Genomic DNA, 16,992 nt, shown 5'->3' with positions numbered 1-16,992 from the left:
TTTTGAAGAAGCGATGAAACGTTACCAGAATGAGACACCACCACCACGAGCCGACCAGGATCCACTCACGTGGTGGAAAACTGCAGGCGCACTTATGTATCCAAACATTGCTCAAATAGTGAGGCAGAAGTTGGTCATACCTGGCACTTCAGTGAGGTCGGAACGGGTGTTTTGTAAAAAATAAATAAATAAAATAGAATAATAATAATAAATTTGAATATTATTCGAACTCTACTAAATTAGTTCGAAAATATTCTAACTCAATTTCATGGTGCTTTTGACAGTCCTAATGTGTATTATCAAGATACCTTTCTGTTTTCACAGGAAATTGTTACATGTACACAGTGTTTTTCAAAATAAATTTACTATGTAGTTAAAACACTTTATTTTTAATTTTATTTCCAAAGGTTTAGGCAACACTACCACATGGTTAGGTTTAGAAAACACATAATGGTTTGGCTTAAAATTACTATGGTTTTCACTAAGGTAATGTCACATCATGTGAGGTATGTTACTGTAGTAGCATGCTGCACATACTAACACACTATGATGTTATAAAAATAACTCCACAGACTTTTGGTTTTACAGGAACAACAAACACCGGGCTCAAGGGTGAAAGTCCAGTGTTTGTTTGACCCATCCATCTCCCCTCCCACCCACCCTACAGGGACTGTCTCGCTCTTTATACTACAGTAGTTGCCAGTTGCTACAGGAATAGCTGCCACTCCGTGTGTATCATATTGCTGTGAGGAGTGTCTTGGCGCATTGGTGTCAGACACCTTTGTACGTCAGTATCTGACACCAAAATCATTGACAAAGTTTGGAGACGAGTTAGGAGTGAGAACAGGCTGTCTTTCTAATATAATGGAACTAGACGTCACTCTGCCTGTGATGCTCAAAGCTCCTAAAAAAGACATCTGTAAAGTTAACAGCAATGTCTCTTTCCAGAAATCATGACCCCATTACTCAAGATAATCCACAGACCTTGTTGTGAGCAGTTTCATGTGAAAACTATTTCTTTCTTCCCAAACTACACCTGCCAACTGTATCACTGCACAGATGAAAGCACGCATCTGCTGCGAGCTCACCTAGCACCACTGAGCTAGCTAATGTTACAACTCAGCTGAGGAGGACGCCATTAATGTTTACATCTCATGCTGTCATGATCACGAGCCTCTCATCTGTAGTTAGATGTGCATTTCCTTCTGCGCCGTGATACAATTGGTGTGGTTTGGTAGAAAGAAAATAGTTCCTACACGAAACTGCTCACAGCAAGATCTGTGGATTATCTTTAGTAACTGGGTCATGATTCCTGGAAAGTGACATTGCTGTTGAGTTTTTCAATTTATGTATCTATTTATTTATTTATTTTGGCGCTTTAGGCACCACAGGCTTAGTTCCTTTATATCTGAGAGATGGCAGGCATCTCTACAACCAATATCTCCAATGCTTGACATGACTGATAAATAACACTACAGCTACGAGGAAAAAAAGTGTATTTCGTATTTTGGGGTGAACTGTCCCTTTAAGAATATTTTTATTGTATTTATATAAGAGTTAAGCTCTATTTTATATCTCAGAGCCACTGCCTTGTTTGTCTTCCTCCAACAAGTCCTCCAACCTGTGCGACCTGTCCTGTCTTCAGTACAACTGCAGAGCTAATAACATACTTGGACAGCATTGACTCTTTAATCTGCTTAAACAGGTGTTCCTCCAGTATATCTGACTCAGGTTATGTAATAATGGGCCTTCCAATATACACTGCGAAGCTGCGGAACATTGAGGTGACATTAAATCAGATTTTGTCCCATTAGGCGTATCTCTGATGGCCCGAGAGTTCTGATGAGCTGTTTGGAGTTCTGCCAGACAGCGCGATCCTGAGAGAGGAGAGCGAAAAGAGAGAATGTCATTTTACTTTATCACAAACTCCACTGTGAGAAACAGTCAAGCATGTCTTCAATGCCTCATGCATTATTCATGTGGCGTGTTAAGCAGCACTTCTCCCCCCTTTCCCTCTCTGTCTTTATCTAAAAACCAATCTGTTTTTCACCGTTCTGTTAGAACAAATATGTTAAACACTGAATTGTATTGAATAGACCGTATTAGATGTAGTTACCCTGTCATGTAAGGAACATTTATGATAAACATGGAGGATGTATGCACACAAATCTACAGTGGTGTGTGTCGTTATCTGTACTACATGTACTGACAGAGATCAGGAGGGACAGAGACAGTATTCACTCTCAGCTTATTAAAAAAATGTGACCAGGACTAATGGAAATCACATGTTTCAGACTCTAAATTCAATCAGCTTAGTGAAAAGAATTCTTCTTTTAAAATTTATGCAAACATTTTAGGATGCACAACAGACAGATATCCGTATCCAAAGAATATGAGATAGGTTATGTTGTGTACTGGACCTTATTGCTCTTAATTTGTCCTTGTATCATTACCCAACACTGTTCTTGTCTTTAACAGTAGCTGTTGCAGACAAAGAGTATGCGTGTATAATTCAGTGGATCCTAGCCCTACGTTACTTAACACCATTCATTAAAATAATAATATTTTCATGAATTCAACTACTTTAAGCCCCACAAGTCTGCATATTGGTATCATATCTGCTCTGTTTCCAGTGCCATACATGCAAAGGATGTATTTTCTTAGTTAGTTGTTGTGTTGCTGAAAAATATCCAGCTGGTTCTGATTTTTGCAACTGTGCAGGAAGAACAATTTAAAGCCGAATGTGAAGGCAAAGATGAATAGATAAGAATTAGCATAGATTGCACTCGTGGAATGCAGTGTTATATTTCAGGAGCCAAAGTGTCAGTTGTCACCCCAGTCACTAGAAAATGTTGGCATTGTGTATTTCTGCAAACCACTGATGCGTTTCATACGTATCAAACGTTTTATGGCGGCACTGTGATAAAGTGGTTAGTATCGTTGCCTCATAGCAAGAGGGTTCCTGGTTCAAATCCTAGGTGGGGGGTTGAACCCTGCGGTGGTGGAGCCCCTCTTGTGCAGAATTTGCATGTTCTCCCCGTGTCAGTGTGGGTTTACTCCAGGTGCTCCAGCTTCCTCCCACAGTCCAAAGACATGCAGGTTAACTGGTGACTCTAAATTTGCCGTAGGTGTGAATGTGAGTGTGAATGGTTGTCTGTCTTTATGTGTCAGCCCTGTGAAAGTCTGTCCAGGGTGTACCCCGCCTCTCACCCGATGTCATCTGGGATAGGCTCCAGCCCTCAGCAGGATAAGCAGTTATGTTTGTGAAGTGACAAAATATATGAGCTGATATCAGTTAAAGGGAAAGGTGGATGGTGAGACACCTGGGTAAGATGCTGGCCAAACTGCTCAATGACCACTGTTCAAGACAAACAAACAAAAGGGTTGTGATGTAGTGAGTCATTTTTGTGTTCCCAGCGGCTTTTTAGGCAGCACACGGGTGTTCTGTCGTGCCTGTTGCTGTTTTTACAGGTGCCTTTTAGACGCATAAAGTGGTTGTATTTTACAGAGACATCACTGCATTACTGGCTGTGATTGTGCCCCCAAATGGGGTATTTTAAGCCCAAAATATCTTTTCCTAACTATAACTAAGTGGTTGTTGTGCCTAAACCTAACCACACAACCACAGCCTTGTTGAAAGGTAAAGATTCAATGTATCTGCTAGGGCTGGCTTACCTGAATGCTTCAAAGCTTCGAAGCTTTTGAGCGTTGCCATGTCAAAAAAACATTTTTCTATACCATTTTCCCAAGTAGCCCATAAATTAAGAAATAGTAATCCAACATCATTTATTATGCATCAACATTTATTTTTATTTATTCTCAGACAAAGATGTATAACCTCAGTGATTGGCTTAGTTTTGTGACTCGGACAGTTTAACAGGCTTACAGATATGCTAGATCATAAAAAAGTGAAGTATTTGGAGTTGGTTCAAAACCGGCATATCACACACCTATAACTAGCTCTTGGCAAATCACAACCCTTCATTGAGAAGTATTTGTGATTAATCAAAGCTTATTCCCAAATACTTCTCAACGAAGCTTCAGTGCCCCAAACTGTAATTAAGGAAAGCCCTATCCACACAGTAACATGCTAATGTAAGGTATCTAAGCTTAACAGAAACGTCTAATGCCAACATTTTTTCTGCTGATTGCGTTGCAGTTGTAGCGTCATCCTTCCAAAACTAATCCTACAACCAAGTACGGCCTCTTTAGCTACATCCTGATATAGGTTATTCCTCTGTGTCATGGAGCTACATCGTTGTCCAGAAAGTATTAAAAACAGACCAATGATGCAACTGTTGCACTGGGTCTACCATAAACATGGGCACTGTTTTGAGTCAATAGCTGTGTTCGAAACCGTCCACTCACTCACTATTCCCTATTTCGTGTTTACTATATAGTGCACTACATGGGGAATGACATTTCGGACACTAACTGAAATTTTCTGAATGTCGTTGCGTCAGTAGCTGCGCCACATACTCCTGTGACGCAAGTGGACACGCCGAGCATCATGTAAACAAACCGGGCCCTCTGAGGATGATCGAACTGTATGGTGGTTGTACTTTTTGTCAATAAATTGTTGAAATGTCAGTGGTGTGGACGTTTGGTTTTGTCAGCTACGGTTGTGTGTCTGCATTGTGAACTGTAATAGCCCACGATAGTGCACGAGCTACAAGCTACCTGGCTCGTGCGAGCTAAGTGGCTATTGTTAGCTCGTGAGCTAATGTTACCGGCTAGCATCCTATTTGTTTTTTGTTTTTGGTGCCATCTTTGCGGTTCTTCTTCTTCTTCTCCTCTGGCAAAAGACGGCCGCATTGCATTGTGGTATACGGGAGTAAAATGTAGGGTACATCGTTTGTTCACTCACATTTGCTGTGCATTGTGGGTATTTTATAGTCCACTATATAGTGAATGACATTAACCACGGAGAATTCGAATACTACAAAATGGCGAACACACTATATAGCACACTATATCCGTGATAGGGAGCGATTTCGAATACAGCTAATCTCTCATACACCATTCTGTAGATGCTCATTAGTTCGTTGAATGTGTATTCATCCACGGCTGAAAATAGACCCCAACAAATGCACAATTTGCTCTTGGTTTAGTAATGTTTGCTTAGAACTACAGTGCCCAGCTGTTTTAGGAAATGAAGGAACCAGTGGGTTCTTCTGTCCCTCCAGACAGCATGGAGGGACAGAGGAATACATTGTTGGTTTTGCTATTGTCATGAGTTTTTCTGACAGTAAGAAAAATAGAGGCAATGCCAGCCATTAAATTTCCACCTTCCAGTGTGTAGGATCAGAGAGACAGATGTCAGAGTCAGTGTCAGACACTATAACAACTTCTGGATGACAGGGCTCTGTTCTCTGGATGATATTCATACTGGCTGCCTCCTGCTGCCCAGTATATGTAGGAATCCATATGTCTTTGAGCTTGAGTAGAAATTTTTAGAGCTCATTCATACTGGTTTTAAAGTTTGCTCCTCACATTCTCACACATACGGTTGAATGCCTCCTTTTCGTGACGGACGCTAATTGTAGACATAAAGGTCAGAGACTTTGACCTGCACATACACACGAACACACACGTCCTTATCCATCACCCAGAACATCCCATGTGTGCGAGGTAATTGGTTCCATGGTGAGTCATACCTAATTGGTGTCTAGCTGTCAATAGCACAGGTATTTCAAGCCAGTAGCCTGGAGCCCACATTAAAGATAGAGAGACACGGTATAAAATACAGTCTGAAACCCCACACGGGCTCGGATTTAGAGGAAAGCAGAGCTCAGAGTGGGGTTGTTTACCTGTTAATTTGTTTTTCAGTGTCCCCTTCGCTGGTGTTTTCTATTTCTCTTAGAGACCACTGGCCAGCTGTGTGTCCAAATTGGCTTGGTGGGGTAGAGATTCTCGCACAGAGGGTTACACAAGCAAACAAACAAGCAAGCTGAAGGGATTGTGTAAAGCCTACAATTATGGTTGAGGCACTAATGGTGAGATTTCCATCCTCTTAAATTGAGGATTGCTACACATACTTGACATAAGCCTCCAACCAGTGCTGCCACGCTAATTTAACATCGTACAAGAGTAGAGGCTGTAGTCTACCTACTTGTAGTTGAAGCTCATTATTTTAATGAAAGCTACACATGACCTAAAGTTTGGGTTTGTGCGCTGATGATGTTCTGTCGATACATTTGCTGTTGTTTGCTGAGCACATACAGACCAAACATGAGATTCAACCAATGGTATTGCCTCTTACTCTGTTACTGCTGCCTATGATTACTGCTCTGTATGTCCAAATGGCTTTTTCATGCTGTACTTCTTCTGTATTGCAACTGCTCCTTTAGATGTGGACTTTATCAATTTATTGACTGGTTAAAATCCTTCAAAAACATCTGTAGCCACTGCCAATGTTTTTACTAAGCTTATCAATCACGTCCCCCTCAAATGCACAATCGGTGCATCGATCAGTGAAAGCATCACTGTTCCTACAGCAGTTCACGTTCAAGTCCAGTCAAATACTAATACAAGCTGTTAAGTTCAATTCAGTCCAGTCCAGAACCATTATGCCTTTTCTTAGGGTGCTTTCAGACCTATCGCTTTGGTCTGAATCAGGGCCTAATTTTGGTACAAAGTTGCATAATTGCCAAGAGTTGGTTCGTGTTCTCACGACAGCATTTACAAGCGGACCAGATCAAATGCCTTGTGTGAGAAAGCTGCTCTTGATTGGTCAGAATTTCCATGTGGGAAAAGTCCAGGAAGTAAACAAAACGTTGAAGAAGAGTACACTTGCAAGATAAATGTGACACTTTCTAATGTCACAATGGAGGGACAACTACACAGGTTGATTTTAGCGCTGCTCATCGTGGACTATATTGCTGTCATTGTTCATTTTAGTCAAACCATACAGTTTGAAAACGAGGCGCGGCTCCAACTAGAAAACAATGTTTTGATGCATTGGATGTGCTGAATGTGCATATTAAGGCAGTACAGGAGGAGGTGCACATTAATAATCCTCCAGGACTGTAACATGCTCATGTTTAACCCAAACAATGTGTCATGTGACAGCAGTTGATTCGGATCCAGGTCGGAACACGTTCTCACCACAAATGAACTGCATCAGAGTTCGTCTGTAACCGGACTGAGACCACCTCTTCAAGAATGTCTCAGTCTGGTTGTTTTGGTGCGCACTCGAGTGGGATTGCTGTGTTCACACCTGCCCAAACGAACCGCACTTAGGGGGCAAACAAACTTGAGTTTGATTGAACTGAACCAAACAGGGAAGGTGTGAAAGCATCCTTATTTTCTGTCATAAAGTTAAAGTTTTCAGGGCCTTTTGTAAGTTATTTCTGGATACAATATGTTAGTGTAACAACACAATAATTCAGTATTTTTCATATCTTAACATCATAATACATCTATAGTTGTTTGGGGCTCAGATGTATTGCTCGTTACCCAAGGAAGAGCAGTATGTACTGTGAAAGTGTTTGTAAAAGTGATTCTCAAGAAGCAGCAATGCCACTGGCCAGTCAATCAGCTCATTCCTAACAGGTGTGTTTCTAACAAGACACTGGACTAGTTAGTTAGCTAATATCACAAGGATGGATGTTCAGATTGCAAGCAAAAACCTCAGGCATCAGATCATTCTGAGCACTGTTTCCTTCCTTCCTCTTGAGACGTACTGTCAGCTCATGACTGATTTTTTTAATACGGTCATCTGCTCCAGGCACGACACTGCAAGAATTTACATTACAAGCTTAAAGAGACAGTTGCTAAATGTGAGTATCTCAGACAGAGGGTCAATACAGGTGTTCCAGCTTAGCCAGTATGAGGAAAATAAAGTGTTTTTTTGACCATTAAAGCAAGTAAATATGTTCTGCTAGAAAATTAGATTGCAAGTATGAACCTGACCCCCTTTAATAGCTCAACAGGTGACTGTTTGTAATAGAGTTATCACATCATGATTGTTTCTGTGGTTTTTAACAAGGGATTAACGGCTGGACTGACAAAGATGCTTTTGGTCACCAGTCGCAGGAGCTACACTGGTAAAAGCAAAACATTTGGGGGTGACTGTGGCTCAGAGGTAGAGTGGGTCGTCCACTAATCGGAAGATTGGGGGTCTGATCCCCGGCTCCTTCAGTCTGCATGCTGGGCAAGATACTGAACTCCAAATTGCCTCCAGTGGCTGTTCCATCAGTGTGTGAGTGCATGTGAATGGTTACTGGGTAGCAGGTGGCACCATGCATAGTAGCCTCAGCCACTAGTGTGTCACTGTGTAAAAAGTGCATTGAGTGGTTGGAAGACTAGAAAAGCACTATACAGTCCATTTGCCATTTAGTCAGTGAGAGTGGGGGTTCAGTACAGTCAGTTCAGTTTGAACATTTTGTGTTGTACATGTACTAAACACCTCTGCTGCCCTTTCCCACAAAGAAGAGACAGAAAATCAAGAATGTTGTAGAGAATCTATCTGTCAAAGTGAAGGCGCGTTAGTGTTTACATTGTGTGAAATGAAATTACTGTAGTCAGCGATGACGCTCTTGTGAATAGTTGGCGTGTCACTCCAAATCAGCAGATAAGTGTAAACTATAATTACAACAATCCAATATAAAAGACTGTAACAAGCACAGATTATAATCACTATCAAAGATTATAACAACATTTATTCTTACTTTTTCCTTTCATAAAATGTCACTGCTGCCCCTGTGATTGTTATGTCACAGCCTCTTCTTCTTTCTCTCTTGCTCCTGCAGTGACGGATGGGCAGACCGTTACGAGGTTGTGGAGGGCTATGAGCAGGAAGCAGAGGGAGGTATCACCATGAAGCTGCAATCAGAGGTGGTTAAAACATTTGATGATTACTACCTGAAGCTGCGTCTGGACACCAACACCAGGAACCCCTGGTTCTCGGAGTTCTGGCAGTACCGTTTCCAGTGCCGCCTTGTGGGCCACCCACAGGAGAACAAGAACTACAAGAAAGTCTGCTCCGGTGAGTGACAACAGAGGCATCTATGTTCTTGTTTTTTATTCATAGGAGCATTGCCCTCTATTTTTTTTTCAAATTGCTGTCAGTGAAAGTAGAGGGTTAAATTTTACCAGAGTGCAAAACTCATGAATAATAACAAAACCTGTGTATTTTCTCCTCTGTTTTCCTCCCTGAATATTCTCTCCCTTTGCTCCCAAAAGGTGATCATGGTAAATTGTGTTCTCGGCTTGTTATTAGCATTTAAATCACAATTCAAATTTGCTCACAACAAATCCAATCAAAAAAAAAAAAAAAGTAATACAGTGAACAATGCACCCAAAATGACATTAAATGAAATTGCTCAGTATGCTTTTAATCAACTGATATATAAAATCAATTAGTGGTCCGTGATGACTGTTCCTACCTCAGAGCACTGCAGTCTTAGCTGCTTCTCTACTCTCTCTCTATCACACTTTCATGTTCCTCTTTTATTCCAAAGACCTTCAAGGTGGTAAGTGCATTTTTCCAGCCACTGTTATGGTGATGATTTGATCAGAATGGCACCTGCACTCTGTAAGCGTTTGACTCCTCAAAGACAGGACGAGTTTGACTGATGCTTCCTTTAAAACAACACTCCGTATAATGCATTAAAAGTGCAGTTTAGTAAAAATAGAGAGATGTCTTTATGCTGGCGGTCTCGGGCTCTTGGCCAGAGTGAGGATTGCATCAGTCAAACTCTGATGTGGAGCACTGGGCTTGTTTATACTCTGTGAGATATAGCAAGGAAATAACCTTACACTTTGAAAGACTCACCCAGCACACACTGTTCACCAAAGAGGCTGACACACCTGAAAGATGCAGCTGTATTGAATAGATCACTCTCGTCTGTATGTGCATGTTGATCTGTATGATGTAGACAATTAATATCCCTATTTTAAATGCACTTTCTAAGGGGGCAAAGAGCAATGTAGATTCAGTCTTAAACCTAGGAAGAAATATCTTCCTACGAGGATGCAAAAAGTGTAACATTTTCTACTTTTATTTATTTATTCATCCTCCAAAACACTGAGGTTTGACTGTGAGACAATTCCCTCAGAACAGTGGTTTCCAACTGGTGGGTTGTGGTCTAAAAGTGGGTCACAGGTCCATTCTGAGTGGAGTTTGTAAAGAATGCACTTTATTTTTAAGTACAGTGAATTTCTTGCACAGAGCTTTTATTTTGAAGTCTTGTTTGCTGCTGTAGATTGAGTGAAGAAAAGCTACTTAACAGAGACAGCAAACTACGTAGCTCAATGACATGGCCAAACAAAACTATGACACTGAATGTATTAAACTGTGTGGACCTTAAAGTGATGACTAAGAAGAAATCTGGACCCCGTGACTGGACCAGTTGGGAACCACTGTTTTGGAGGGTTTGCAGTGAAGTACAACTTGGAAGAGGTGTGGACTCGAGTCACAAATTGGATGACTTTAGACTCAACTTGACACAATCAGAAAAGACTTGCAACTCATCTTTGATCTTGGACTTTAACACCGATGACTTGTGATGTCACTTGGTTTTGAAATGACTCGATACCTTCTCCTAAGCCCAAAGATTAAAAAGTTTGTTATTTAAATAGTGTGTGCCATGAATCAATTAATGCCCCTTTATAATATACAATATCACTTTAAAGGAAGACTAGTCCTGCAGAAAATGTCAGACACTTTTATGCCTCTGAGGCATTATCTTTTCGGGCTGTCTATCCGCCCGTCCCATTCTTGTTAACGAGATATCCCAAGAATGGCTTGAGGAATTTTCTTCAAATTTGGCACAAACATCCACTTGGACTCATGGAATGAACCGATTAAAATTTGGTGGTTGAAAGTCAAAGGTCATGGTCACTGTGACCTCACAAAACATGTTTTTGGCCATAACTCAAGAATATATATACGCTTATTATGACAAAACTTCACACAAATGTCTAATAGGATAAAATTATGAAGTTATAACACGTTATGTTTTTCATTTTAGGGTCAAAGGTCAACTTTTCTGTGACATGATAATGTTCTGTGGGTAACCAGTAGCTCAGTGGGTAGAGCGGACACCCTATGGACAGAGGCAATGTCTTTGCCCCAGCAACCGCGGGCTTAATTCCAGCCCACACCTCCCTTGGTTGTCCACCTTGATACTGTGCTGATTGTATAGATCTTCTGTGTTGCCGGGGGAAGATGTGTGTGAAGCATCAATGTTTTCACAGACATGGATGTCAACCTTAAGTGCAACTTGACTGATGCATGGAGGCATGCAACCGTGAGGCGGTAATTCTAGTTCCGATATGAGATTAGTTAAATACAATAAGACGGGGACAGAAATGCACAAAATTCACTCTGTTGTGTTTAATGGTGCTATATGTTATGAAAGTGCAATGTCAACGCTACTTTTTTATGATTAAGTGCAGTCACGCTTGTTTAGATACATGTTTTAACAAGTAAATAAAAAAAATGTAAAAAGCATTCGTATTTTTTGTTATTTAAATATATTATTATATATGTTATTGCTTGATTGATTGATTGATTTTTTATTTTGTGCCATGCACACTCACATGTGCCCAACCCTCATGAATTTACAAGATACCATTACAGTGACAGCACAGTACCAATCCAAAGTACATGTTATTTTACTGCTCAGTCCAGAAACAGAATACTCTGCCTTCTGTCCCAGGCCTGGCAAAGAAATTCAGCCACAAAAGAAGGCTCCCTGTCTGAAACAAAACCCAATTTTTTTCATAATAATCCAACTAAAGGAAATCAGTGTAGATGGAGGTCATTTTACTGAAAAGTAAAGTAACCTCATTCTCAATTCTCAACCTTAATTACACAACAAACAAATTTAGTCCTCCTCTTGGGAGGTGTTAAACCTTCCAGTCTCTAAGGCTAATGGTAACGTTCCTGAGCGCAGCTGTGCACACAGGGATCTGTCTTTTGTTTAGATTATACCTCACATAAGGTTTCACACTGTAGCTGTTGTTTATGAGACATAAGTTCGTAGTTTTAGTTTATACCATATGTCAACGGACCATTTCAGACCGTTATAGTGTATTATAAGTCTGTTGTTAAAATGGCGTTACCTTCAGTGAAGAGCACACTATGACTTGTCTAGGACTAGTTTAGGACTTGGATCTCAGACTGCAAAGACCTGAGACTTACTTGTGACTTACTTGGGAAACAATGACTTGGTCCCACCTCTGCAACTTGGCATTCACAGTCGGTATTTTCCCAGACAATGGTTTTTCTCCACATCTGTTTTCTATTGAGCTTTTAGCCATCATGTTGTGATCTCCCTGTATGCCGATATATTCTGCTGCAAAACAAGGTTCTGTTTTTCATTATATTCTCCATGTCTGGTTCTAATTTAGTTTTGCATTCTGGGAAACCCAATGTTCCAGCAGTGTACCTGCAGTTTGAACACAGCACCAGACAGACAAGAAAGTTTTCTTCACTTGTAAACATTTAAAATATTCTTCCATCCTTTTGATGCACTCTTCTTCTCCCCTCTAACAGGAAATGAGAGTCTGCATGAAAACTATATGCAGGATAGTAAAATGGGCTTTGTCATCAATGCCATCTATGCCATGGCTCATGGCCTCCATGATATGCACCAGGAGCTGTGCCCGGGGCAGCCGGGGCTCTGCAAGGCCATGGACCCCATCGACGGCAGTAAGCTGCTGGACTACCTGCTGAAGACGTCCTTCAGAGGAGTCTCAGGAGAGGAGATTTATTTTGATGAAAATGGAGACACCCCAGGAAGGTGAGAGGATGAGGAGGTGGCGGTAAGAATATAGAAAAAGGCAGGAAAAATGGAAATAGAGATTTCATACCATCAACGCGGTTGTAAGCTGTGAATTTCCCCCGTCTAACACTCTCCTACTCATTAGCACGCGTGTACATACACACAAGCGTGCACCGATCTTGAGCTCAGAGGGATGTAATTAGTTTGGACTGGAACAGATTCAGTGGATTGTCCGCTGTGGCAGCCACTTTCATCTCTCTTCAGTCCGACAGACAGCATATGACAGTCAGAAAACGCAGCCGTGTCATTCCACCGTCAACTAGAGGTCAGGTGCAGCACATCCTGGTTCAATATAAAGATGAGGCCACAGTGTGCACTGGCATGAGCTCTTGATGTTACACTAACAGGGTTGTAAGCTGTTTAAGTGACTTTGGATAAAAGGTTTGCTAAGCTGCTGAATCGTTATCATTAAATTACCTGTCACTCTCCTCCTCCCCTCCCTCCACATCTCCCCTCTCCTCACTCTCACTCTGTGATCTGCGTCTCTCTTCCATTCTACCCTGTCCTCCTCCCTCTGTCCATCCAGGTATGACATCATGAATCTACAGGTTGAGGGTGACGGCCGCTATGATTACATAAACGTGGGCTCCTGGCATGAGGGCATCTTAAACATCGATGACTACAAGCTATGGTTGAACAGCAGTGACATGGTCCGCTCAGTCTGCAGCGAGCCCTGCTCCAAAGGACAGATCAAGGTAGAGATTCAGATCCTCCAGCGTTAAATAAACTCCACCAGTGTTCATTTAGTCTGAAAAACCTGACATCTGAAAAATCAATAGTCGTTAACAGTGGAGAGTTTGCTGTGTGACTCTGGAGGTCCAAAACTATCTACAAGTGTTAATTCAACACTGTGCCAGTGTATAATAGGAAATACCGGCAAAGCTAATTTAACATTGATTCTGCTCTAAATAGCTCATTTTCATTGCAACAAGGAGATGCGTTTGGCCAGGCAGAGAAACACAATGAGTTTCACAAAGTACTCGGTCTTTATCAGCTCCAAGAATGCCAGCACAAGAGGGGATACTTGAGGAAAGTGCTTTCCAAGTTATCTCAGAGTATAAAGTCTCCTAACAAGACAGAGAGTCTGTAGCAGCACTAGCATCTCACTAAGGCTGTACCATTGTAGAGTGGTGCTTTGAGCTAAATGCCAACATCAGCATGATAACATGCTCACAATGAAAATGCTAAAATGCTGGTGTTTACCAGGCAATGTGCCCAAAACAACTGAGATATAAAAGCAACAAGTCTGTATTTTATGAAGTGTTATGTGCTGCACTCTTTCTTGGCAGGGAACTTTGTTTTTGCTACAGATTACACAGAAGATATAAAGGGCCCTGTTCAAATCATCAATAGCACATTGTCTAAATTGCACGGCACAAGTGCGTTTAGGGTGTGTCCAACCACCTGTGCCAGTTAAACAATGAGTTATGTGAGCATTAAGTAAAAAACAAGGGGCAAAGGAGTTGTGATTCATATCGTGTATTAATGTGGGTGTGTTTTGGGCATAACATGAATTCAACCAGAGTGTCATCTCTTGTTCCCTTTAACAGCCAGGTGTGCCTGCACCTGGTGCACTGCTGTTAACATGGTGTATTTGGCAAATTAAAGAAGTGAGCGGTTTTCTCCTGAGAGTCATGCAGAAAGATCTACAACGTTACTACAGCAAATGTCATTGGACACTTATGTGGCAAAACTAAAACTGAATTTAAAAAATTCACAGAGGAACAGAACTAAATGTTTAGCTTCTGAAATATTATATACTGCCCACAACCCATCCCGCATCCCTGTGTGTGTAACATGCAGAGTGTACACATGTTGTGAAGTCGCCTTTGTAGGTGCATCTTACTGTCTGAATAATGCGCCCTTTACATAGTAGAAAAATACTGCCTTTTTGACTTCAGACAAGGTTTTCGTTGGTCAATGGTACAGTTGCTTTCTGCTGCTTCAGAATAGCAATCTGCCAACAGTACACTTGACCACACCTCATTTTAAGACCTACTCGTCCATATGTGCACAAATAGGTGCTAGTACATTTGCTACTTCCACAGCGTGGGCAAAGGCTGTGAAAATGACAACTCCTGATAGTTGTGCTGCACTGAGCATCGCTTCACACCAAGTCCCAGAAACACCAACCCAACTTCAGAGAACTAGCGGAGATGAAAGCCCCTTGCTCCATTGCCTGCCTACACAAAAAATTGCACATGAACACATCGCAGAGACTTCAACTGATGGCCCAGCAGCATGTACGTTCTGCGCTTGCGTGACAGGAGGCAACTCTCCACACCAGCAGACGGCAGTCGTTTGCAATCATCATGCAAAAAAAGGGAAACCAGAAGACCGTCTTTATGCTAGTTAGCTAGTTAGCACCTTAACAACACAATCCAAAGTTAAAAGAACAGAGCATATTTACCATGTGCCAATGAACAATAACACAAACTAACAGGAAATGTTTCTGCTAAAGAAAAATAATCTTAGCTAATGTAACAAATTTGTTTTGGTCTCACTCACTCTTGACTTTAGCTTTTTGTTTACTTTCCTCAATTCCACTTCTCTTCTTGTGCACTCAGCTTAACAGCCAATCAGAATGATTTCATCCACCGACACACTCCGCAGTTGCCAATGGCGGTTTAAAAAAAAAAAGATTAGGGCCACCCGAGACACACCACAGCGACGAGGGCCTCAGATGCCCACTAACACGCCACCATTGACCGACAGCTAACTGTTGGCTTGGTGTGTCAGGGCCTTAACATACGGCCCAAAGTGTTAATTTACTTGAAGAAGCACTGGTAGGCTAATTTTGTTACCTTTGGACATAGCCAGGCCAGTTGTTTCCAGTTTCCATTTTTTAAACTGAGCTTAGTCATCTGGCTGCTGGTGATGGCCTCAGTGATATCAGTCTTCTCATCTAACTATTGGCAAGGAAGCAAATGGGCGTATTTTTCAAAACGTCCAACTTGTCTTTTATGAAAAGCACCAAAGTTATCACAATACAGAGAGGGAAATTAATATCTGCACAAAATGCCATGACAATCAATCCAATAGTTTTTGATTCATGTCACTCTTAACCAGAAGGGTCATTAGGACACATCATGTGAGAACCATAAATGTGTGTGTGAAATTTGGTGGCAATCCATCCAAAAGTTTTCATGTTCAGATATTTCTGTTTTGACCCAAGTGGGAGACTAACTGACCAACCAACATGGCCATCCGCAGGTCCACGTCGCTGAAAATGAGCACACAGAGTGCAGTCTTTTAGGACAGTAGGCCAGAGATGGTGTTTCCTCTGTGCTCTCAAATACTTTTTTTTAACTGGTAACTGTGTCACTGCTTGGATGTGTTGCACCAATCTTGCTATGAATCTGGATGCTTACCATTTGTTCTTTTTGGTAGCCGTCCAACCCATCCTCAGCTGGCAAGTAAACTTTGGGGATGTTTCTCTGTCCTACATTTTGGCTTCCTGCTTCATCAATTAATGATTATGTAAGATGCCTCTTGAAGGAAAAAAGAACTTACAAGCACATGTTTTCTCAGCCTAAATAAACATGATTGAAAAAGGTTTTGATTGAAAAAAAGCAAAATTCTTGTGCTTTTCACAATTACTAAGGTTTCAAGTCTTATGAGTCTAAATGATCACACACATAAGGTTTACTTTTGCACATGATTAAGAAGAAACCTATGTATTTTTCATCCTGGACTCTTTTCCCCATGTTTCTCCTTTTTAAGTGAATAATGGAGAAATAATTTTTGGAACTGGTCTAGTACTGAGAGAGACTGCTGCAGCCCAAAATCCCAATTTGTCAAATATGGCTGCATTGTCAATGGACATACATGTCAAAATATGACCCACTAGGTAGCCTGCTAAGTCTGCTTTGGATGTTCACAGTAGGTGTGTCCCTTTATGCTTGTTACATGCATCCATACATCCATTTTTACAGGAAATGTACAGTTTCCCATTTTGAGTTTGATTTCTTTAGGTTTAATCAATAAAAGCATGTGGTTGGGTTTAGAAGAACATCATGGATTGGCTTAAAATTCACATGAGGCTCCTACGTGAAAGCCTGGAGTTCATCCATCCCCCCTCTTGGCGCCCATACAGACTTCCTTGTTTTTTATATTATAGTGGTTGCCAGCAGCATTAGAAACTGCCGTCGACCAGTGCATACGATACTGCCACAAATGGCACCTCTCTGCATCTGTG

At 41.3% G+C, this 16,992-nt stretch overlaps 1 protein-coding gene across 2 annotated transcripts in view; it reads left to right on the top strand.

Annotated features, from left to right (window-relative positions):
• grm1a (glutamate receptor, metabotropic 1a) overlaps positions 1–16,992 on the top strand; it is a 58,215-nt gene that overhangs the window by 27,141 nt on the left and 14,082 nt on the right. For both annotated transcript variants that reach the window (XM_049589389.1, XM_049589390.1), the window contains exons 4-6: positions 8,754–8,989; positions 12,506–12,752; positions 13,321–13,489. In XM_049589389.1, the coding sequence (XP_049445346.1) occupies positions 8,754–8,989; positions 12,506–12,752; positions 13,321–13,489 (652 nt within the window). The remainder of the gene's footprint in view (positions 1–8,753; positions 8,990–12,505; positions 12,753–13,320; positions 13,490–16,992) is intronic.

The sequence above is a fragment of the Epinephelus fuscoguttatus genome, linkage group LG11 (genome assembly GCF_011397635.1).
Source record: "Epinephelus fuscoguttatus linkage group LG11, E.fuscoguttatus.final_Chr_v1".
In the NCBI taxonomy this organism is placed as follows: domain Eukaryota; kingdom Metazoa; phylum Chordata; class Actinopteri; order Perciformes; family Serranidae; genus Epinephelus; species Epinephelus fuscoguttatus.
The sequence above is the reverse complement of the archived record's forward strand: the minus strand, read 5'-3'. Positions and strand labels throughout refer to the sequence as shown.